The 20445-nt window shown below is 36.4% G+C and overlaps 1 protein-coding gene across 6 annotated transcripts in view; it reads left to right on the top strand.

Moving 5' to 3' along the window:
• The window catches only part of Stau2 (staufen double-stranded RNA binding protein 2), a 289111-nt gene that overhangs the window by 48427 nt on the left and 220239 nt on the right, over positions 1–20445 (top strand). For all 6 annotated transcript variants that reach the window (XM_069990935.1, XM_069990936.1, XM_069990937.1 and 3 more), the window contains one exon: positions 7381–7516. In XM_069990935.1, coding sequence (XP_069847036.1) covers positions 7381–7516 — 136 coding nt within the window. The remainder of the gene's footprint in view (positions 1–7380; positions 7517–20445) is intronic.

The raw sequence follows: 20445 nt of genomic DNA, 5'->3' as shown, positions 1-20445 counted from the left end.
AAGAACAGCTGTTGTGGTTTTTATTTTACTTTATTTCATTTATTTTTTTTGCTAGTCCTGGGGCTTGAACTCAGGGCCTGGGCTCTGTCCCTTAGCTTCTTTTGCTCAAGGCTAGCACTCTACTACTTGCCACAACATCATTTCTGGCTTTTTCTGTTTTATGTGTTACTGAGGAATTGAACCCAGGGCTTCATGCTTGCTAGGCAAGCACTCTACCACTAAGCCACATTCCCAGCCCTGTTTTTTGTTTTTTGTTTCTTTTTAAAACTAGACAAGTCTCAGCATTTTGTTATGGCTGGCATGAACTTCTGGGTTGAAGCGATCCCCCATTGAGGGAGCTAGGACTATAGGCATGCATTAATGCACCTGGCTTCTTATTATTTTGGTTAAAAGTATCCCAGGTTTCTCTGTGGGTATGGCTCCTCTGAGCTGACGACTTTGTCTTGATATTGCCTCATCATTCCTTGGTCACTTCTTTCTGGAATAATAAGTAGTTCTTAGGTCAGCTTGTATTTTCCTTGGCTCAGCCACATAGTGGTCTCTCCTTGGTAGCCTGGTTGGCCTGTTCATCAGTTCATTTTTCAGCAAATATTTATTGTGTGACTGTTGTGTTCATGTGCTTTCTAACTTCCTACAAATGCTCCTTGAAAACTAGTTGTGACATTTCCTTCACTTGTCATATGTGGAAATCTAAAATACTTTTGTATAAGTATACATCTAATTATTTAGCCTTATAACTAGAATTTTCCTTTAGTATGTCTAAGAACCATGTCAGAATCCCATATCATTCCCATGGATACATAAGACTTTTTATTTGTCAATTAAAAATTATGAGAACCGGGGCTGGGAAGGTGCTCAGTGGTAGAGCGCTTGCCTTGCATGCCTGAGGACCTGGGTTCGATTCCCTCAGCACCACATAAACACAAAGAAAAAAGCCGGAAGTGGCGCTGTGGCTCAAGTGGTAGAGCACTAGCCTTGAGCTGGAGAGCTGAGGGACAGTGCCCAGGCCAAGAGTTCAGGCCCCACGACCGGACCCCCCCAAAAAAATAATTATGAGAACCAAGGAAAATTGATCTCTTTACAGCATCAGCTTTATAACTTACAACACTGCAGGACCCTGGTTGATAATTGTCTTTTTACTCCTGGGTTGACCTCTCATACGTTGAAAATGAAGTGCTTAGCCTTCCTTGGAGGTGATTCTTAGCTTCAAGTGGTTCTGTGGAAAATTCCTGTGGAGGTAATGGAGGGGTGCACATCGTAGTGATGGGCACTCTACTTTTTGTATGATGGAGATGGAATGATGTTGCTATGAGAGATGAAGCCTTTCAGCGTGCTCTGTGCTTTCTTCTCTTCTACTTTTTCTTATATTACTGTCAAGAAATGTGCTGTAGTTTTGCTTTTCAGTGAGTAATTTTATATGATTTAAAATAATCTGAATACAATGGTTTTTATTAGTTTAACCTCTAGATCTTGATAAGGGTGGCAGTATAGTGTGTTCACATCTACTACACTGTAGATTTTCTTTTGCTTTTATTCACACTGGTGATTGTCAGACATACTAGATTCTTACTGCTTTACTTAAATAATGACAACTTTCAGCGTTTTTTTCCCACTGAATTTTATGCTATTTGAATGTTTATTGCAAAATAGTTGTATAAATTTTGCTGGCATAGTGGCACATGCCTGTAATTCAGCACTCAGCCAATGTGGGCTGTGTAGCAAGACCATGTCCACTTGAGCCACAGCTCTACTTCTAGGACCATATATCTAAATAAGTAAATGAAGAATAAATGTATGAATTCAGGAGAGAGACAGAGAAGGAAAGCAAGGAAAGAAGAAAGAAAGGAAGGAAGAAATGATTGCTTGAGTCAGAAGTTTGAGCCCAGCCTGGGCAACTCAGGGAAACTCAACTCAAAATAACACAGATCTTGGATTATAACGAATGTGTTAATAATTAAACTAAAATCATCATGAAATTTAAAGTGTAAACTTTTAAAGGAATAGACTATTATTTGGCATTAAAGTCTTTGGAAAACGGGCAGTTTCCAGTTGGACATAAACCTACTCTATGACTCAGAACTTCCATTGTTAAGCCAATGTCCATGAAAACTGAACATATATCAACTAACAGACTTATTCAGAAGTGTTCAAAGTAAACTTCTACTTAATAGCTCCAAACTGGGAATAAATAAAATATTCTATGATTAGTAGAACAACTTTTGGTATTTTCATTTAGTGGAATATTATTCAGGGATTAAAGAGAGTTTAAAATATAGATATATGTAAAACAGAATAATTGAGTGAAAGTAGCAAAACAGAAAAGCATCTTTATTTAGATAAGTATGAGCTAGCAAATCTACAATGACAAAAGTCAAAGTGGGTCAGCCTGGGGAGGCAGATGTTTATTGGATAAGAGCTGAAGGAACTTTGTGGAGAATGGAAATGCTCTTGATCTGAGTGGTGGTCATATGAATCTTCTCATGTAATTTGTTGAGCCTAATGCTTTGTGTTTGTACATTTTATCCCTCTGTAAAATACTGTAAGAGTGAGAAGAGTAAAGGGAGAGAGAGGAAGGAAGAAAGAAAAGAAAAGCCCTTTATTTCTGCCTTTCTCTTCCTTTGCCATAAGTGCATGTAGTAAATTAGGGATTTGGACTAATTGAATTTACTGTTCAATCTGTTAATCTTTTCTCTTTTTCCCCCCTCTTTTTTCTTAACCTTAATTTCATTTCTTAAACTCTTTAATGGTTTTGTATTACTTCTTTAGAAATGAGACAGTAGTTTTTTGATTCTTGATGGGTTGCTTATGACCTAAATCCCAAGTGTGCATTTGTGCCAGCTCTGATTTCCCTGTTGCAATAAGTGGACCCTACTTTATATGTAATGAATGTGGAATCTTAAAGATAGGTTCGAAAGGCATAATTCTATTGAAATATAATAGCCTAGTGATGTTAGCTCACACCTGTAAATCTACCTATTCAGGAGGCTGAGATCTGAGGATCAAAACCAGGCCAGGCAGGAAAGCCTCTTAAAACCAAAATTCTGAAAGTGGAGCTTGTGGCTTAAGTGATAGAGTAGCAGCTTTCAGAAAAAAGCTCAGGGACTGTGTCTGGGCCCTGAATTCAAGCCCTAGTACTAGCACAACCTCCATTCCTTCCTGCCCCTCCCCCTCCAGAATCCAACCGAAAATGAAATTGTGTAGAGTTTATATTAAATTTTTCTTAATGTCAGAGTTTCATATTCAGTATGATTTATAAGAATAGAAATTCATATTGTGTTATTTACAAACTGTTTTGGAACTTCAAATAGCCTGATCCATTTTATATTTTTTTAACTTACAGAATTAAAGAGAATGAGATAGTGATTGTCTTCTGTACCTATTACTAATTTCAACAGTTACCAACACATGGCTGCCAATCTGTCTCCTTACTGAAATGTGTATTTTGTGTGTGTGTGTGTGGGGGGAGGTTTGAGAGAGAGTCCTATTATATGATTTAGACTGGCCTGCAATTCTCTATGTTGTCCAGGCAGCCTGCAACTTGAAATCCTCCTGCCTTAGCCTTTGAGCCATCATGTCCAACCATAAAGAACAGTAGTTCTTTAGTGTTAAAAATGTCCAGAGTTCTGATTTTCCTTATTGACTTTTTTTTCATAGTTGGCTTATTTTAATCAAGATAGGAACAGGATCTGCATATTGTATTTGATCTCTAATATCTCTTTGCTATCTTTTAAGATATAGAATCTTCAATCTTAATTTTTTTTTTTTTTTGGTCCTGTTGTGGGGCCTGAACTCTGGGCCTGGGTGCTGTCCCTCAGCTCTTCAGCTCAAGGATAGCGTTCTACCACATGAGCCACAGCGCCACTTCCAGCCTTTTTTTTTCTGCTTATGTGGTGCTGAGGAATAGAACCCAGGGCCTCATGCATGCAAGGCAAGCACTCTACCACTGAGCCAACTTCCCAGCCCTTTTTTTCATATAGATTATTTGTTGAAGAAACGAGGTCATTTACTGGTACAGGATTTTCTACATTTTTGTTTTGCTGATTATACATAACTGTGATTTTAAACATCTTATTTGCCCCTTATATTCCTGTAGATGGGAGGTTATATATGTTTAGGATTGATGTCTTTGGCCAGAATGTCTTATAAGTAGTTTTGTTTGCTTCTTGTATCATATCAAAAGACACAATTTCTTGGGGTTTCTTACTTTGTGTTTTGTTGATCAATAGATTTTGGTGTTGTTGGCCTAGTTCATTCATTATGAAGTTTCCCCACAATATCTGGGTAATTGCTTTTTCTGTCTGCTAATACTCTTTGCCCTAAATATCTATTAGTTTATCAGGACTAGTGAACTGGTCATTTTGGGGGTTATTACTTCTGCACATATAAGCTAGCGTTAATAGATAAATTTTCCTTCCTTATCCGCTTGCTGTGATACAGTTTTTTTATTTTTTTCAGAACAGATACGTGTGTGTGTTTTCCTCCCTTTATCAATATTATATGTAGTTCTGGACTCAGTGGCTTCTCCAAAGAATATATTTCTTGTTTTGTTTTGTTTTAAATAGGGATTGATAGTTTTAATTCAGATAGGATGCTGGTTGTCTTCATTGCTAATGGAAAAACCCTACTATTTATTTATTTATTTATTTGCAGAGCTGAGGACCAAACTCAGGACATTGCAATAGGCAAGTGTTCTACTAAGTTAAATTCCCAACATCCATCCCCCTATTCTCCTCCCCTACTTTCTTTTTGTGCCAGTCCTGAGGCTTGAACTCAGGGCTTGGGTGCTATCCCTGAGCATTTTTATTTTTGCTGAAGGCTAGTATTCTACCACTTGAGCCACAGATCCTCTTGGAGAGAGAGAGAGAGAGAGAGAGAGAGAGAGAGAGAGAGAGAGAGAGAGAGAGAGAGAGAGAGAGAGAGAGAGAGTATGTGCGTGTGCGTGTGTGTGTGTGCGCGCGCGCTATCCCTGAGCATTTTTATTTTTGCTCAAGGCTAGTATTCTACCACTTGAGCCACAGATCCTCTTGGAGAGAGAGAGAGAGAGAGAGAGAGAGAGAGACAGAGAGAGAGAGAGAGAGAGAGAGTGTAGTTAATTGGAGATAATAGTTTTAGAGATTTTACTGTCTGGCTTGGCTTTGAACTGTGATCCTCAGATCTTAGTCTCCTGAATAGCCTGGATTAAGGAGAAAATACTTCATGAATTCATATTGATGTTTTTAACTAAAATCTAAGACTACATTGTTTTACTTAATGTATTTGCTTTTATATTTCCATCTCTCATGCTACTTTCTAACATAAACAATTTTAAATCTATTTTATAAATTCCAATATTACTAATATCATGATTATTGAAAAATAATTTATAATTTCTTTACTTTTTTTTTTTTTTTGGGTCTGGTTGTGGAGCCTGAACTCTGGGCCTGGGCGCTGTCCCTCAGCTCTTCAGCTCAAGGCTAGTGCTCTACCACTGGAGCCACAGCGCCACTTCAGGCTTTTTTCTTTGTGCTTATGTGGTGCTGAGGAATCGAACCCAGGGACTCATGCATGCAAGGCAAGCGCTCTACCACTGAGCCACCTTCCCAGCCCTTAACTTTCTTTTTCTATAGGCCATATGAGTATGTTACTTTCTTTTCAAGTCATTTGAAAAAAGACAGTATTGTTTGTACAATTAAGGCTACAAGTTTGATTTACTGTTAGCTTAGCTGTATTGTTTTCTTTTTAGAGATTTTTTTTGGTTGTCTCCAGTTTGATTTAATTTTGTTAAATGAAAGCACATTACTAGTTAAAAATGTTACTGGCAATATGATTATAGAAAACAGTTTGAGACTTTGTTTTGTCTTTTTCTGTTAGGGTAAATTTCATTGTGAGTATTTTATTTTGTTTAAAGTCATATAAAAATTCTGTTTAAGTTACCAAAAGGGCCTGGATGCTGTTCTTTAGCTTATTTGCTCAAGACTGGCACTCATCTATTTAAGTCACAGCTCTTCTTCCAGCTTTTTGGTGGTTAATTGGATATAAGAGTCTTACAAACTTTCTTGTCTAATCTGACTTAGAACCTTTAGGACTTTAGATATTTTTTTCCCCCAGATTTTAATGGAAATATTTTTACAGTAATAAAAACACTTCAAAATTTGTGCAAGTACACATTCAGAGAATGTCCTCTTCTCTGTGCTCTCTCTCTCTCTATGTGCTTCCCTTTTTTAGTTTGGTTTTTATTCTTTACAAAACAAACATACATATTTCTATTTTCACTTTCTTAGATAAAAAAAAGACTGTAAACTACACACTATTTGGTGCTTTGTTGATTTTCATTTAATAGTACATCCTGTTCTAAAAGGTATTACCTCCAAGGATATTGTTATGTTTAAAAAAAAAAAAGAAAAGAAAAAGAAAAAAGAGCAGTCCTGGAGCCAGTGTAAAAAGAGGCTCCAGGGGCTCATGCCTGTAATCCTAGCTACTTAGGAGGCTGAGATAAGAGGAGCACAATTCGAATCTTGGGCTGGAAAGACCATGAGATTCTTATCCTAAATTACCAAAAAGTGGGAAGTAGAGCTGTAACTCAAGTGGTTAGTGCTAGACTTGAGCAACAAAGGTCAGGGACATCTCTCAGGTCCTGAGTTCAAGCCCTAGTATCAACACTAGAAACAAACAACAACAACAACAACAAAAGATAAAAGAAAAAAGAAGAGAAAAAGCAAAAGTGAGGTGTATATTGTTCATAAGTGGTGCCGTGTGGTGGTTCTTAGGTTGTTTCCAGTCTGATTTGATAACACTGTTTTTATGTACCTCTTTGTGTTGTGTGGGAAAGATAACTCTTCAATTTCTGGAGTATCATATTCAGTATCACTTACATTTACTTTGTCTTGTTGGTTATTAAATAAAACTCAACAAAAGTTTTTTTCTAAGTTGAAGAATTACTTACAACCTTGTATTCATTGACAGTGTTTAGTTGCTTAAATGCCGAAGTATAAAGTATTCACAAGTGATATTCTTAGTGATTAAATACATGTGAGCTTTCTGGGGTAAGTAATAGATATGTTCAGTACTTTTAAAATAATGCCTACGACAATGTAAGAATTTTGTGTTTACTTTGTTTTGAAGAGTATGACTACATTTGAAGTTTTGTTTATAATTAATTTTTATATAATTTTTATATAATTTTGTTTATAATTAATTTACCAAGAATGTTGCAAAAGTATCCAAGGGATTTCATTAAAACGGATTTTCTAATTATTTCACTATATATAATACATAAGAAAACCAGTCAGAGGGGCCATCTACTCTCACCTTCTTTCATGATAATTAGATGTAGTAAGTAGAGTTTGTGTGATTTGCTGTGGAAATATTTCACTTGTGTGCCTTTAATATTTCTTTAAACAGGTAGTATTACTCCAACTGTGGAACTGAATGGGCTTGCTATGAAAAGGGGAGAGCCTGCCATCTACAGGCCATTAGATCCAAAGCCATTCCCAAATTATAGAGCTAATTACAACTTTCGGGGCATGTACAATCAGAGGTTTGTATGTCTTCTTTGGTTTTGTTCTTATTTATTATTTGTACATATTGTAAAGTTTCTAAAACTCAAAGAGAATTTTCATTGTAAACCCAGCTCTCCTTGGGCATTTTGCATGGTATGTAGATAATCAGAATCACTAGTTTTTATGGATTCATCAGAGCCCTGTATTTGTTGAAGGGAGGACAAATTTTTAGTCAACCCAGAATTCTATAGTGATGACTTGCCAACTGACTTTCTCATTCCTTTACTAATCAGAGCTCAGTGTTTTTCTTGATTTGTTTGAATATAGTAATGAGCCTGAGTGTTTATAGTTTCTAGGAAATACATTGTTAGGAGAAAGAATTTAAGTCCTTTTGCACATGCACATTTAATGACTTTATGATAGTTATAAGTATTACATAGTTGTTAAGATAAAATTTAGGCCTCTCCCTCAGTCATGTGAGTTATGTAAAACTCATTTTAGAAACTGTAGAAAATTCAGAAAAGTAAAGAAAAATAAATAACTTACAATCCAAGCATTAGTTACCTTTAATACTTTGATGTACTTTATCTTTGTATACAAATATATTTAACAAAATTGAAGTTGTTCTTTATATATAGTTTCTATAGTAATCTATTAAGATATGATGTATATACATTAATACACAAATCTTAAGTATATGTCTTGATGACTTTATGTATTATGTGTGTTTATGCTTTATTTTAGTAGCTTTTTTTGGCTATTGTTGGTTGTGGGACTTGAACTCAGGGCCTGGGCACTGTCTCTGAGCTTCTTTGTGCTCAAGGCTAGTGCTTTACCACTTGAGCCACAGTGCCATTTCTGGCTTTTTTTGAGTAGTTTATTGGAGATAAGAGTCCCACAGACTTTTCTGTCTGGGCTGGCTTCAAACTGCAATTCTCAGATCTCAGCCCCCTGAATAGCTAGGATTATAGGTATGAGCCACCAGTGCTTGGCTTTAGTGGCTTTTATGTGATCACCACTCAGATCCAACTACTGAAAGTTCCTATCATCTCAGACCTCTGTGCACTTGACACAGCTTCCTCCAAGAAGTACCTCTGTTCTATCAACATAGATTATTTTTGCCTATCGAACTTCATAGAAGTTGACTCAAAGCATTTACTGTGTCTAGCTTTTTTTTTTTGTCATGGTTCTTGGATTTAAACTCAGGACCTTGTACTTACTAAGTTGCCTAATTTTGTTTTATTTGTCCTTTTGAATTTATGTGTTGCTTACATCTACATTTTGTCCTTTTTTATTGCTGAATAATACTACTTTGCATGGATACATTTTAATGTATTCATCCTACGTATGCATATAGTGCCCTCTCTTCATGTAATCTAGTAACCATTTTTTATGTCTTTAATCTTTATGAAGTATTTTAGTTGACAAGAAAATGCTTCTTATGGTCAAGGTATATTTCATAATTACATATGCCTATTTTTTGATCATCTAGGTTGCCTTCCCCCTGGGAGGCTATAATAAATAGTACAGCAGTAACAGTCTTTTTATGAGCATAAATTGTACAAAAGGGTTTTCTGGTGATAATACATATATGTATAGAGTACACATTGACTTAATTTACTACTTCTATATTAGTTTTTTTAATCCTTTTTTTTCTTTTCTTTCTTTTAAAAAGAGTTTTTAGTGGATTTTATGCTGTTTTCCTCTGTGTGTGTGTGTGTGTGTGTGTGTATGTGTGTGTGTGTGTGTGTGTGTGTATAGTACTTCTAATATTCACCTCTCTCCTTAGCACCCTTTATTTCCCCTCCTGTAACAATGTTTATGTAGAAATCTTTGCTCTTACCACTTTATTTCTGGAAGGTAAATTATTATAAATGGAGTATTAGAGTGAAAAAAAAAAACAGTGTGGTGCCCAATTACATTAAAGTTTGTTCTAGTATCATATGGTACTTAAGGACAATGTTGTTTAAGGAATGTTGTTTATATTTTGATAAATCTGAGCAAAAAAATGTCATTGCATAGTTGAGGAATAACTAAAAAGTCAATGTTACTGACTACTAGTGAAGTGTAAGTTTCTTTAAATGTTTACTACTTTACCCTTTTGTCTGTTTTAATTTTCTTTTTATAACATTGCTTGATATATTTTCAAATGCTTATCTGTTACAGATAGTCAGTCTATGTTAATTGTTGTAATTTTCCTGTATTAAAAAATTGGGGCCAGGCGTGGTACCTCACTCTTGTAATTCTAGCTACTTGGGAGATAGAGATAGGATGATCACACCCAAAAAGTTAGCAAGATCCTGTCTCAGAATCTGAATTATGTATAATGCTCATACCCACTTCTCAGCTCTTGGGAGTAGGCAAGTCCAGAAAAAAGTGTGAGACCCTATCTAAAAACAAAACTAAAGCAAAAAGGACTGAGGCATGGCTCAAATGGTAGAGCGGGTCCTGAGTTTAATCCCCAGTACTGCCAAAAAGGGAAAGCAAAACAAAATGTAAAATCATATTCATTTAAGGTTGTGTTATTTAAGGTGTAAGTAGTTTCTTTGGATGTTCTTGCTCAGGACTGCTAAGAAAAAGTTGTATAATATCTTAATTTTCTTCTACTCTCTTTGTTCTGTGTGTGAAAGAATTAAGGGAATGACCCTCTCTTCCTCTGCTGTGCTTGCCCTAGATTGTCCTTAAGCGCCTCTTAGTGGCAGTGTCCCTTCGTCAAGTACATGTTGAAATATGCAGGAGTTGCAGTCTTCCCTTGGCTTAAGCCCTCAGCTTCTCTTGGCTTCTCTGTGCATCACTCCATTCATTTCTTTTGTAGTATCTCTGCTTCTACCTATGGAGTATCTAATATCATTTTACTCTAGCTCTCAGCTCAGTGTTTACACTGCTTAAGAGGTAGGGAGATGTAATATTTTTCTTTCACTTGCTTTATTTTCTTTCTCTTTTTGTCTAATGTGTTGTTATTTTTAATCTTAGGCTACCCAATGTAAATAAAGCTACTTGCCCACTTTAGCATAATAGATATGTATAATTACCGACCAAGGAATTCCCAGCCTACTGTCTACTTTGTAACATTTTATTACCAATGTACTATGGTAAATGGATTAATAAAGTTATCATTTTAATATTTCTTATATTTTGGTATCTATGATCCTTTACTTAAAATTTGATAGAACTTTGACTTGTGGATTTATTTTTTTTCAAAAGAAGTATTAAAAAAGCAGAAGGTATGCTTGTCCTAGTGGGGGGCTTACGCTGTAGTAGAGTGGGCAGTTGTCAGTAAGAGGTTAATTAGTCCCTGAGAAGGTCACACCTGAAAAAGATCTAGAGGAGAAGGAGAAAACAGTATGTAAATGTTGATGGGAAGAAGGTTCCTAGGACAAGAAAGCAAATGATTAGCCTCTGATGTAGGAGTGTGCCTGGCAAGTGCATGTCATAACCAGGAAGCCTCTGTGCCTGGAATAGAGTGAAAGAGAAGAGTTGCTACATAAAATCAGGGGAGGTGACTAGGGTCATGTTATTTAATAGGCTTTTCTAGATTTTTCTGCTAAAAATATTGATGTTGGTTGTCAATTTCTAGTTCCAAGATCAGGTAACAAAAAGAATAAAAAGAAAATAGGGATATAACCACTAAGTTACCATGATAGTGTTTCAGCTTAAAAACTCTCTCCACTCACAAAAGGGCTGACCTAACCATTACTCAGTAGCCTGTTAAAATTAGATTTTACACATAACTTTAATTTGAAGATGACAACATTCAAATGTCTTACAGGAAATTTGGAGCCAAAGACCAGAAGAGACTGTCTCTTCCTTGTCAGACTCCAGATTAGTCAGTAGCTACTTAAGGAAGGGAATGAGAGTTTAACAACATGTTATTTACAGGGATTTTTTTTTTTTATTTGAAAAGGTCCTCTTCTTATTTACTTAAAGTTGTATTAAATAGTAATTTGATATTTTCCATGTTGTTTTTTAATTTTTGTTCTGTGCTAATGAAGTTTCTGTACTTAAATTCATTCAATGTCTAAAGAAAACTGATTTTTTTTTCCCCCTTCTATTTTATGATGGATGGAGTTTTTTTTTTTTTTTTTTTTTTTTTTTTGCCAGTCCTGAGGCTTGAACTCAGGGCCTGGGCACTGCCCCCAAGCTTCTTTTGCTACCACTTGAGACACTGCATCATTTCTGGCTTTTTCTGTGTATGTGGTACTGAGGAATCAAACTCTGGGCTTTTTGCATGATAGGCAAGCACTCTATCACTAGGCCACGTTCCTAGCTCAAGAAATTTTTTTTTAAACCCCTGGGCAAACTGCCACTACAACCTAGATTCTTTATACCCAAGATGATTGACAATGAGTATCTTTAGTTCTATCCTTTCTCTTTCTCTTTTGAGGCACTGTTTACTAACAGATATGTTATAAAATAGAATTTAAAAATTCAAGCGGGGAGCTTGTTGCTCATGACTGTAATTCTTAGCTACTTAGTAAGCTAAGACCTGGACAATTAGGGTTCAGAGCTAGCACTGGCAGAGACGTCTGACAGACTCTTTCTCTAGTTAATCATTAAAATGTGAGATTGGGGCCATGGCCATGGTTCAAGTGGTAGGACATTAGTTATAAGTAAGAAAGTTGAGAGTGCAAGGTACCGAGTTCAAGTCCTGATATCACTGTAAAAAGTTAAAAACCTCATATTATAAGGTATAAAGTTAAGACTGGAGGGCATTTTGTGCTTGTGTTAATCAGATTTCTATTGCTATATCTGATATAATCAGTATAAAAAGAGGCTCCAGTGGCTCATGCCTGTAATCCTAGCTACTCAGAATGCTGAGATCTGAGGATGGCAGTTTAAAATCATCCCAATACAAAGTCTGTGAGACTCTACCTTCACTTAACTTCCACATTTATTTATTTATTTACTTATTTATTTGTCGGTCATGGGGTTTGAACTCTGGGCCTGGGTTCTGTCCCTGATTTTTTGTGCTCAAGGCTAGTGCTCTGTTACTTTGAGCCATAATACCACTTCTGGCTTTTAAGTGGTTAATTGGAGATAAGTCTTTGACAGGGACTTTTCTGCCTAGGCTGGGTTTGAACCATGATCCCACAGATCTCAGCTTGCTGAGTACCTAGGTTTACAGGCATGAGTCACTGGCATGCAGCTTTCAATTTTATTTTTAATGTTGTACAGAAGAGTTTCAATTCCATAAGTCAGTATATAACACTTTTAAGTCTGTATATAAAGCTACTATGTTTGCGAGCCATCAGACTTGTATCATATCAGTGCTCAGATTGTTTCAGATTTAGGAGCATTTCAAGTTCTAGACTTTTGAATTAAATATTTTCAACTTGTATCTCAAAGTTGATGTAGGATGATAGATTTCTAAATATTGTGATGTTGGTTCAGTAGAAGGGCTCTTCATGTTTATAATTCCTTTAAAAAGAACATATCAGAATATTTGAGAAACACTGAATATATTTGCGTCAGTGTATAAATAGGTGTAAACCTCTAGTTTTGGTTTCTGCCACCAGATGGTGCTTGTGTATTGATAAAACATACAGACTGCCTAAGTGCATTTTGGTTGCTGTTCCAAGGTCAGTGGCTTCCTTAAAAATAAAGAAGTTAAGCCATTTGAGATTGCCAGTTATTAACCTTTCCTTGGCCTGTAAACATTTCAGTTCCTTAAAATTCAACCTAGAACTAATAAGAAAAAGTTAGCCTAGTATACAATATTAAAATCTGCTGGATAAATGAAATAAATATGAAGGGATAAAAGCAAGAACTTGTTTTAATAGTTGTGGCTTTAGCCTATTATCCTGGCCACTTGGGAGATAGAGATCTGAGGATTGCAATTCTGAGGCAGTCAGGCATAAAAGTTTGGGAGACTCACTTGGGTTCTGGTGGCTTACACCTATAATTCTGTGTATTTAGGAGGCTGAGATCTGAGGTGTGAAGCCATGCTGGGCAGGAAAGTCTAGGAGGCTTTTATCTCCATTTAACCACCAAAAAGTCAGAAGTGGAGTTATGGCTCAAAGTGCACTAACCTTGAGCACAAAAACTCAGGGAAAGTGCCCCATACTCTTGAGTTCAAGTTCCAAGACCAGCACACAAACACAAAATGTTTGAGAGACTCCATTTCACTCAGTGTTTGGCTGACATTGAGTGTACTCCTGACATCTAGAGTGACATGAGAAAGCCACAAATGGGAACCTGGGCATAAAGTAAGGCTCTTTCTCAAAAATAACTAAGGCAAAAAAGAACCGGAGATGTGTCTCAAGTGATAGAGCACCTGCTTAGCAAACATGAGACCCTGAGTTCAATCACCAGTATTTCCCTCAAAAAAAAAATCATAGATAATTTTGCCTTTTTTTGGATGACAAATTTTTTCTTATCAGTCTAAGAATAATTACAATAGTGTAAAATGCTGTGAAGATACTCAGTGTGGAAGCATTTTTAGCAATGAACAATCTGTGGTTGAGTATGTAAATTTGAAACAAGGGAGAAAAACTGTATGTATGGAATATGGAAAATCCTTTCTTAACAATGTGTACTGGATCTCTTGGTTTGGGGAATATATTCTTTTCTTTTTTTGTCATATGCTTTACACATAGAATGCAGGTAAGAACTTAAATATGGTCCTTCTTTATGTGGTTGTCACTTATAGGATAGATGTAAAACTAAAATAATATTTTCATATTTTATTTGTATTTTTTTAAAGCTAGTTCTGGGGCTTGAAATCTAGGCCTGGGCACTGTCCCTTTGTGCCTCTTTGTGCTCAAGGCCAGTACTCTACCACCTGAGCCACAGTGTCACTTCTGGCTTTTTCTGAGTAGTTTGTTGGAGATACAAGTTTCACAGACTTTCCTGCCTGGGCTGGCTTTGAACTGTGATCCTCAGATCTTAGTCTCCTTTGTAGCTATGATTAGAGGCATGAGCCACTAGGGCCTGGTTTTTTCCCCCTACATGTTTATAGAGAGTTGCTTTGTTAAGTTAGGAATTTTTTTTGGGGGGGGGGGTCTGGTCGTGGGGCCTGAACTCTGGGCCAGGGCGCTGTCCCTCAGCTCTTCAGTGCAAGGCTAGCATTCCACCACTTGAGCCGCAGTGCCATTTCCAGCCTTTTTTTTCTGCTTATGTGGTGCTGAGGGCCTTATGCATTGCAAGGCAAGCGCTCTACTACTGAGCCACCTTCCCAGCCCAAGGAATGTTTTTTATTTAGGAGAAATAAGCATAAACCCATAGCAGCGGGCTACAATAAAATATATTAAAAAAAACACTGATAAGCTAAAGAAGAGAATTTAAACATGTTATTGCCAAAGCAAGAATGAGGAAGGTTGTATTTAAGATTGGTACCCCTCATGATCAGATATAAAATTTTTATTTATTTATTTATTTTTTAAATTTTATTTTATTTTATTTGTGAACATACTGTACAGAGGAGTTACAATTACATGGGCAGGATAATGCGTACATTTCTTACCAAGCATTGCAGCCTCCTCCTTTGTTTACCCTTCACATCCCTTCCCAGCCTCCCCCCTCCCCCCCCAATCCCAATCCTTCTCCTTTCCCCCCCTTCCCCCCCCCCCCCCCCCCCGCACCGACGTTGTAAAGCTCGTTTTGGACATGACAACTTGTACTTCTCATTGTTGCAACAGGTCCACCTGTATCCTTAAACAACTGGTTTTTCCCCATCTCTTCCACAAGTTATACTGACATCAAATATAGTGAAAGCAGGGGCAGATATAAAATTTTGAAAAAATATTAGTGAATTATCCACTTTTTTTTTTTTTTGCTTATGTGGTGCTGAGGAATCGAACCCAGGGCCTCATGCATGCAAGGCAAGCACTCTACCACTGAGCCACCTTCCCAGCCCAATATTAGTGAATTATATAAAGCAAAAATTTAAATAATATAATACATTATGATTGTGTGAAATTCTAGGAAAGCAAGATTGGCTTTGTATAGTAATCAAAATATTTATGAATAGATTGAAGGGATTTAACTATATGAATATCTTATTAGATGCAGGAAAAGCATTTGATAAGCCAGCCCTCATTCATGAAACTGATCCAGAATACTAGAATCAGAAGAAAACTTCCTTAAACCTGGTAAGGGGCTGCCCAAAACAACTTATAGATGACATATTTTATACTAATAGACTGGATATGTTTCTTACAAGGTCAGAAACAAGACATTGATGTATATTTTTGTCTCTTCAGTATTATACTTGAGTTCTGTCATATAGAATAAGAAGAAATAATGGAGGTGGGGAAGTATTACAAGAAGCAAAGCTGTAGACATTGCGATCTTGTATGCAGAAAATTCTAAAAAACAAAAGCCAGACAACTTCTGGAATAAATGAGTTTAGTAAAATTTCAGGATATCATGTCAACATCTAGAAAAACCAGGAGTATTTCTATTAATGAATAACTAGAAAATTACAATAACAAAACTTATAGGAATAAATTGAACAAAATGTGTGCATAACCTTGATACTGAGAGTTAATAATGTAATTCTTACATATTGTTTTGTTTTGGCTGAAATAGTGTCTTACTGAATAGCTCAAGCTGGCTTTGAAATCTTAATCCTCCTGATTCAGCCTCCCAAGTGCTAGGATCACAATTTTGTATCACCATGCTTGGCATGATGTTTGTTTGTTTGTTTGTTTTACAATTTTAAGTGGCTGGAAAACTATCATAATGTATGAAATTTAGGTGAGATTTTGATTTTAGCACGTGTTAGTTTTCTTAGAACATAGCCACTATCACTCGTTTAGGTTTTATCAATAGCTACTTGTGTGTGGATATAAAACAGTTTAGTAGGTAGGGCAGGGATTATATACCTTGCGAAGCCCCAAATATTTATTGTCTGGTCTTTTAGAGAAGTTTGCTGGTATCTGAAATAGGAGACAAGAAATAGGTCTATCCCCCTCTATATTAACAATTTAGTTCTTTCAAAATTAATTACAATACAGATGATAATAAGCAAATAACATATGCTTTTCAACAGTTGTATATCTATCTGGGTATCAGGCAGAAACAAAACAAGAACCTCAACTTCTAGATAACCCCAACCACTGGAAGTAGACCATAGCTAAGTGCAAAGGTTAAAGTGGGAAATACTTTACTGTTCTTTAGATAGGTAAAGGTTTTTTTTAGAATACTGGGAGCGCAAATTACATTTTCCAGGAGAAAGTACTTTGGTATCTTGAGGACAACAGAGATTCATTAGATTACAGAAAGCAAGAATCATCAAAGAATTGAAAAATCAAATGCATCAAAATTTAAAAGTACTTTTCTAAGAAAAAGATGAAAAAGCAAAGCATGTATAAAAAGAAAACATTTGTAATACATGTGTTTGAAAGATAACTTGTTTCTAGAATATTTAAAGGAATATCTACAAGTCAATATCAAAAAATCAAAATTGTTCCATCTTTTTTTTTTTTTTTTTGGTGGTGGGTCTTCATCTCTGGGCCTGGGTGCTGTCCCTCAGCTCTTCAGCTCAAGGCTAGCACTCTACCACTAGAGCCACAGAGCCACTTCCGGTTTTCTGGTAGTTAATTGGAGATAAAAGTTTCACTGACTTTCCTGCCTGGGCTGGCTTTGAACTGTAATCCTCAGATCTCAGGCTCCTGAGTAGCTAGGATTACAGGCGTGAGCCACTGGCACCGGGCATTGTGCAAAGTCTTGAACAAACTCTTACTATGAAAGAGGTTAATATATATATGTATATATACATATATATGAGGGAGAGCGAGGGCTAGAAATGTGGCTTAGTGGTAGAGTGCCTACCATGCATAAAACCCTGGGTTCAATTCCTCAGTACCATATGAACAGAAAAAGCCAGAAGTCATGCTATGGCTCAAGTGGTAGAGTGCTAGCTTTGAGCAAAAGAAGCTCAGAGACAGCACCCAGGCCCAGAGTTCAAGCCCCAGACCCAGAAAAAAAAAATAAGAGAGAGGTAGGAATGATTAATATGGTCAAAATGATTAATAATGAGGACCATTCAAATTAAAGCCTGAAATCTAGTCTTAAATCTGAAAAGACTGACTCATATGTCACCAAGACAAGTATCATGGTGGAGCACCTAGAATTCTTTCCTAGGAAGTGAAAGATGTGCTTACCGTGCTACACAGAAATTGCACACCAGATCTATATGTATTAAGAGAGCTATTTGAAGAATTGTACATGAATGTGTGTAACATGTTTTCTTTATAATTGCTCCATATTAGAGACAATGCAGCCTATTGCTGGGTAAATGATTAAAGAAATCGTTATATAACCCTCCTTTGGAACAGTATTCTGCAGTTTTGAACCATGCAATAGTTATGTGTGAATCTCAAAAATGCTATGCTGAGGGAAAATGCCAGGTACATAATGTATATACTATGGATTCTGTTTTTGTGAAATTCTAGAATAGATATGCAACTGTTCTATAGTGACAGAAAGTAGTTGATTGGCCTGTAGAGATTGGAATTTCCTGTACAAGAAGCTTTTGGGGTAGTAACAATGTTCTGTATCTTGATTTTAATGGTTGTTCTATGATACATGTCAGAATTTATCAACCTGAGCTTAAAATAGACACATTTCATTATATGTAAATTTTACCTCAAGAAAGTTGAATTTAAAAATACATTTTGCAATACTCCACTTTACTTGAAGCTGAAGATATTTCTAAGAATCATCATATTTTTACACTCTAGTATTTGACTAAGTACTTACTTGGCCAAACGCCTTATTTATTGAAGTAATTCTTATCTCATAGGCTGTTGGAAGATAATAATAATTTGCCTGTAAGTTGCTTGGCATTTGCCTTTGCACAATAACTGTTACTGTAGTTCTTAGCCTTTCATATATTGTAAGTGGTATAGCTACAAGACAGTGCAGCTGGATTCATAGCTGTGTAGTTTTGAGCAACCTTCTTTTTCTCAGTTAACTTACTCTCCAGTTGGAGGATAGTGTTCCTAATACTGCTTATCAGGATTTAATAAAGTAATTAAGAATCTCACATTTGCTCATTACCCCACTGTATCATAGTTTTTATTTTTAGTTCCTTAAAATAAGTATTTCTTTGGTCAGAACTCTGGGCCTGGGCACTGTGTCTGAGCTTTTGTGTTGTTGAAGGCCAGTGTTCTATCACTTGAGGCACAGCTTCTCTTCCAGCTTTTTTGGTGTTTAGTTGGAGACAAGAGACACATAGACTTTCTTCCTTAGGCTGGCTACAAACAATGATCCTCTGATCTCAGTCTCCTGAGTAGCTAGGATTGCAGGCTTGAGCCACCAGTGCCTGGCTCTTAAAAGAAGCGGAATGCCAATGTACTTCTGTTAAACATTGTTATTTTGAGAAATTAAAAAATTATTTCTGGTAGATTCAAGGGAAAATTCAAATAGTCTAATTATAAATATCAGGAAGCTAGGGTACCTGAAAGGGGTCTAGGAAAGGGGTAATGAATGTAGAGGAGAAGAGGGGAGGATGGAGTTAGGAATTCAATGTATATCCTATAATATTAAGAGGGAGGGAAGGGGGTGGCTGGGGAGGGGTGGATGAGAAGGTTGAAAGGAGTGACATTGATCAGGATGCATTGTATTCATAACCTGCTTTACTAAATGGTAACTCTGTACAATGACTTAAAAAAACTCGGCCCCATTAAAAATTATATTATGATTCTCTTATTCTGGGTATAGTCTTTATTGAGGAATGAATGAGTCTGTATTGCAAATATGGATACTTTTGGACTTTGTTGGAATTTAGTTGACTTTGAATTAAGACTGCCTTGGTAGCCCAGATAATTATTTTTCTCATGGAAAACAGTTCAAATCAGGAGTTATTTGGGATCTAAACATGACCTTTAGGAAATCTGGAGTCCTTATCTAATTGTATGCAACATTTTATTTATATACATCTTTTTGTATGTTTGATCTTTTCCCTTTTCTGCAGGAATAGTAGCTCTGGATTATTTCCTTCCCCCCATCAGTTATTGTTCAAATACTAATGATTTGGAAATAAGTTTCCTATGATAGAAATTCAGGATCCCACAGTCCTTTGTTCTGCTTTTAGAACCAACCAGCCAGGCCCAAGCTCACCACTTAATTATGGATGAAAAAGATAGCTGTTTATTAAATAAAAATATTTTTTCCTACAAAATTAAACATTTTAAAATATCTTCCTTAAAAGCAAAAACAGAAGTAAATAAAGCCAGTTCTTAAGTAAAAATTAATTAGGGATTGACTGCAGTCTGATTTTTATTTGTCTATTTGTTTTAAAAATGCCATTGAAATCTCTCCCTCCCTCCCTCCCTCCCTCCCTCCCTCCCTCCCTTCATTTGCTTCTTTCCTTCCTTTGCTTCCTTTGCTTCCTTTGCTTCCTTCCTTCCTTCCTTCCTTCCTTCCTTCCTTCCTTCCTTCCTTCCTTCCTTCCTTCCTTCCTTCCTTCCTTCCTTCCTCTTTCTATTTCTCTTTCTTCCTCCCACTCTCCCCTCCTATCTCTCTCTCTTTCTCTCTCTCTTTCTTTCTTTCTTTCTTTCTTTCTTTCTTTCTTTCTTTCTTTCTTTCTTTCTTTCTTTCTTTCTTTCTTTCTTTCTTTCTCTTTCCTCTCTTTCTCTTTATCCCTCCATCCCTCCCTCTTTCCCCTCCCCCTCCCTCTTCCCCCTCCCTCCCTCTTTCTCTTTCTTTCTTTCTTTTCCTTCTTTCTTTCTTTCTTTCTTTCTTTCTTTCTTTCTTTCTTTCTTTCTTTCTTTCCTTTCTTTCTTTCTTTTCTTTCTTTCTTTCTTTCCTTCCTTCCTTCCTTCCTTCCTTCCTTCCTTCCTTCCTTCCTTCCTTCCTTTCTTTCTTTCTTTCTTTCTTTCTTTCTTTCTTTCTTTCTTTCTTTCTTTCTTTCTTTCTTTCTTTCTTTCCTCCTTCCTTCCCTCCTTCCTTCCCTCCCTCCTTCCCTTCCCTTCCCTTCCCTTCCCTTCCCTTCCCTTCCCTTCCCTTCCCTTCCCTTCCC

The sequence above is a fragment of the Dipodomys merriami genome, unplaced genomic scaffold (assembly GCF_024711535.1).
Source record: "Dipodomys merriami isolate MVZ:Mamm:240054 unplaced genomic scaffold, mDipMer1.0.p SCAF_4, whole genome shotgun sequence".
NCBI classification, from domain to species: Eukaryota; Metazoa; Chordata; class Mammalia; order Rodentia; family Heteromyidae; genus Dipodomys; species Dipodomys merriami.
Note: the sequence above shows the minus strand (reverse complement) of the source record. Positions and strands in the feature narration are given on the sequence as shown.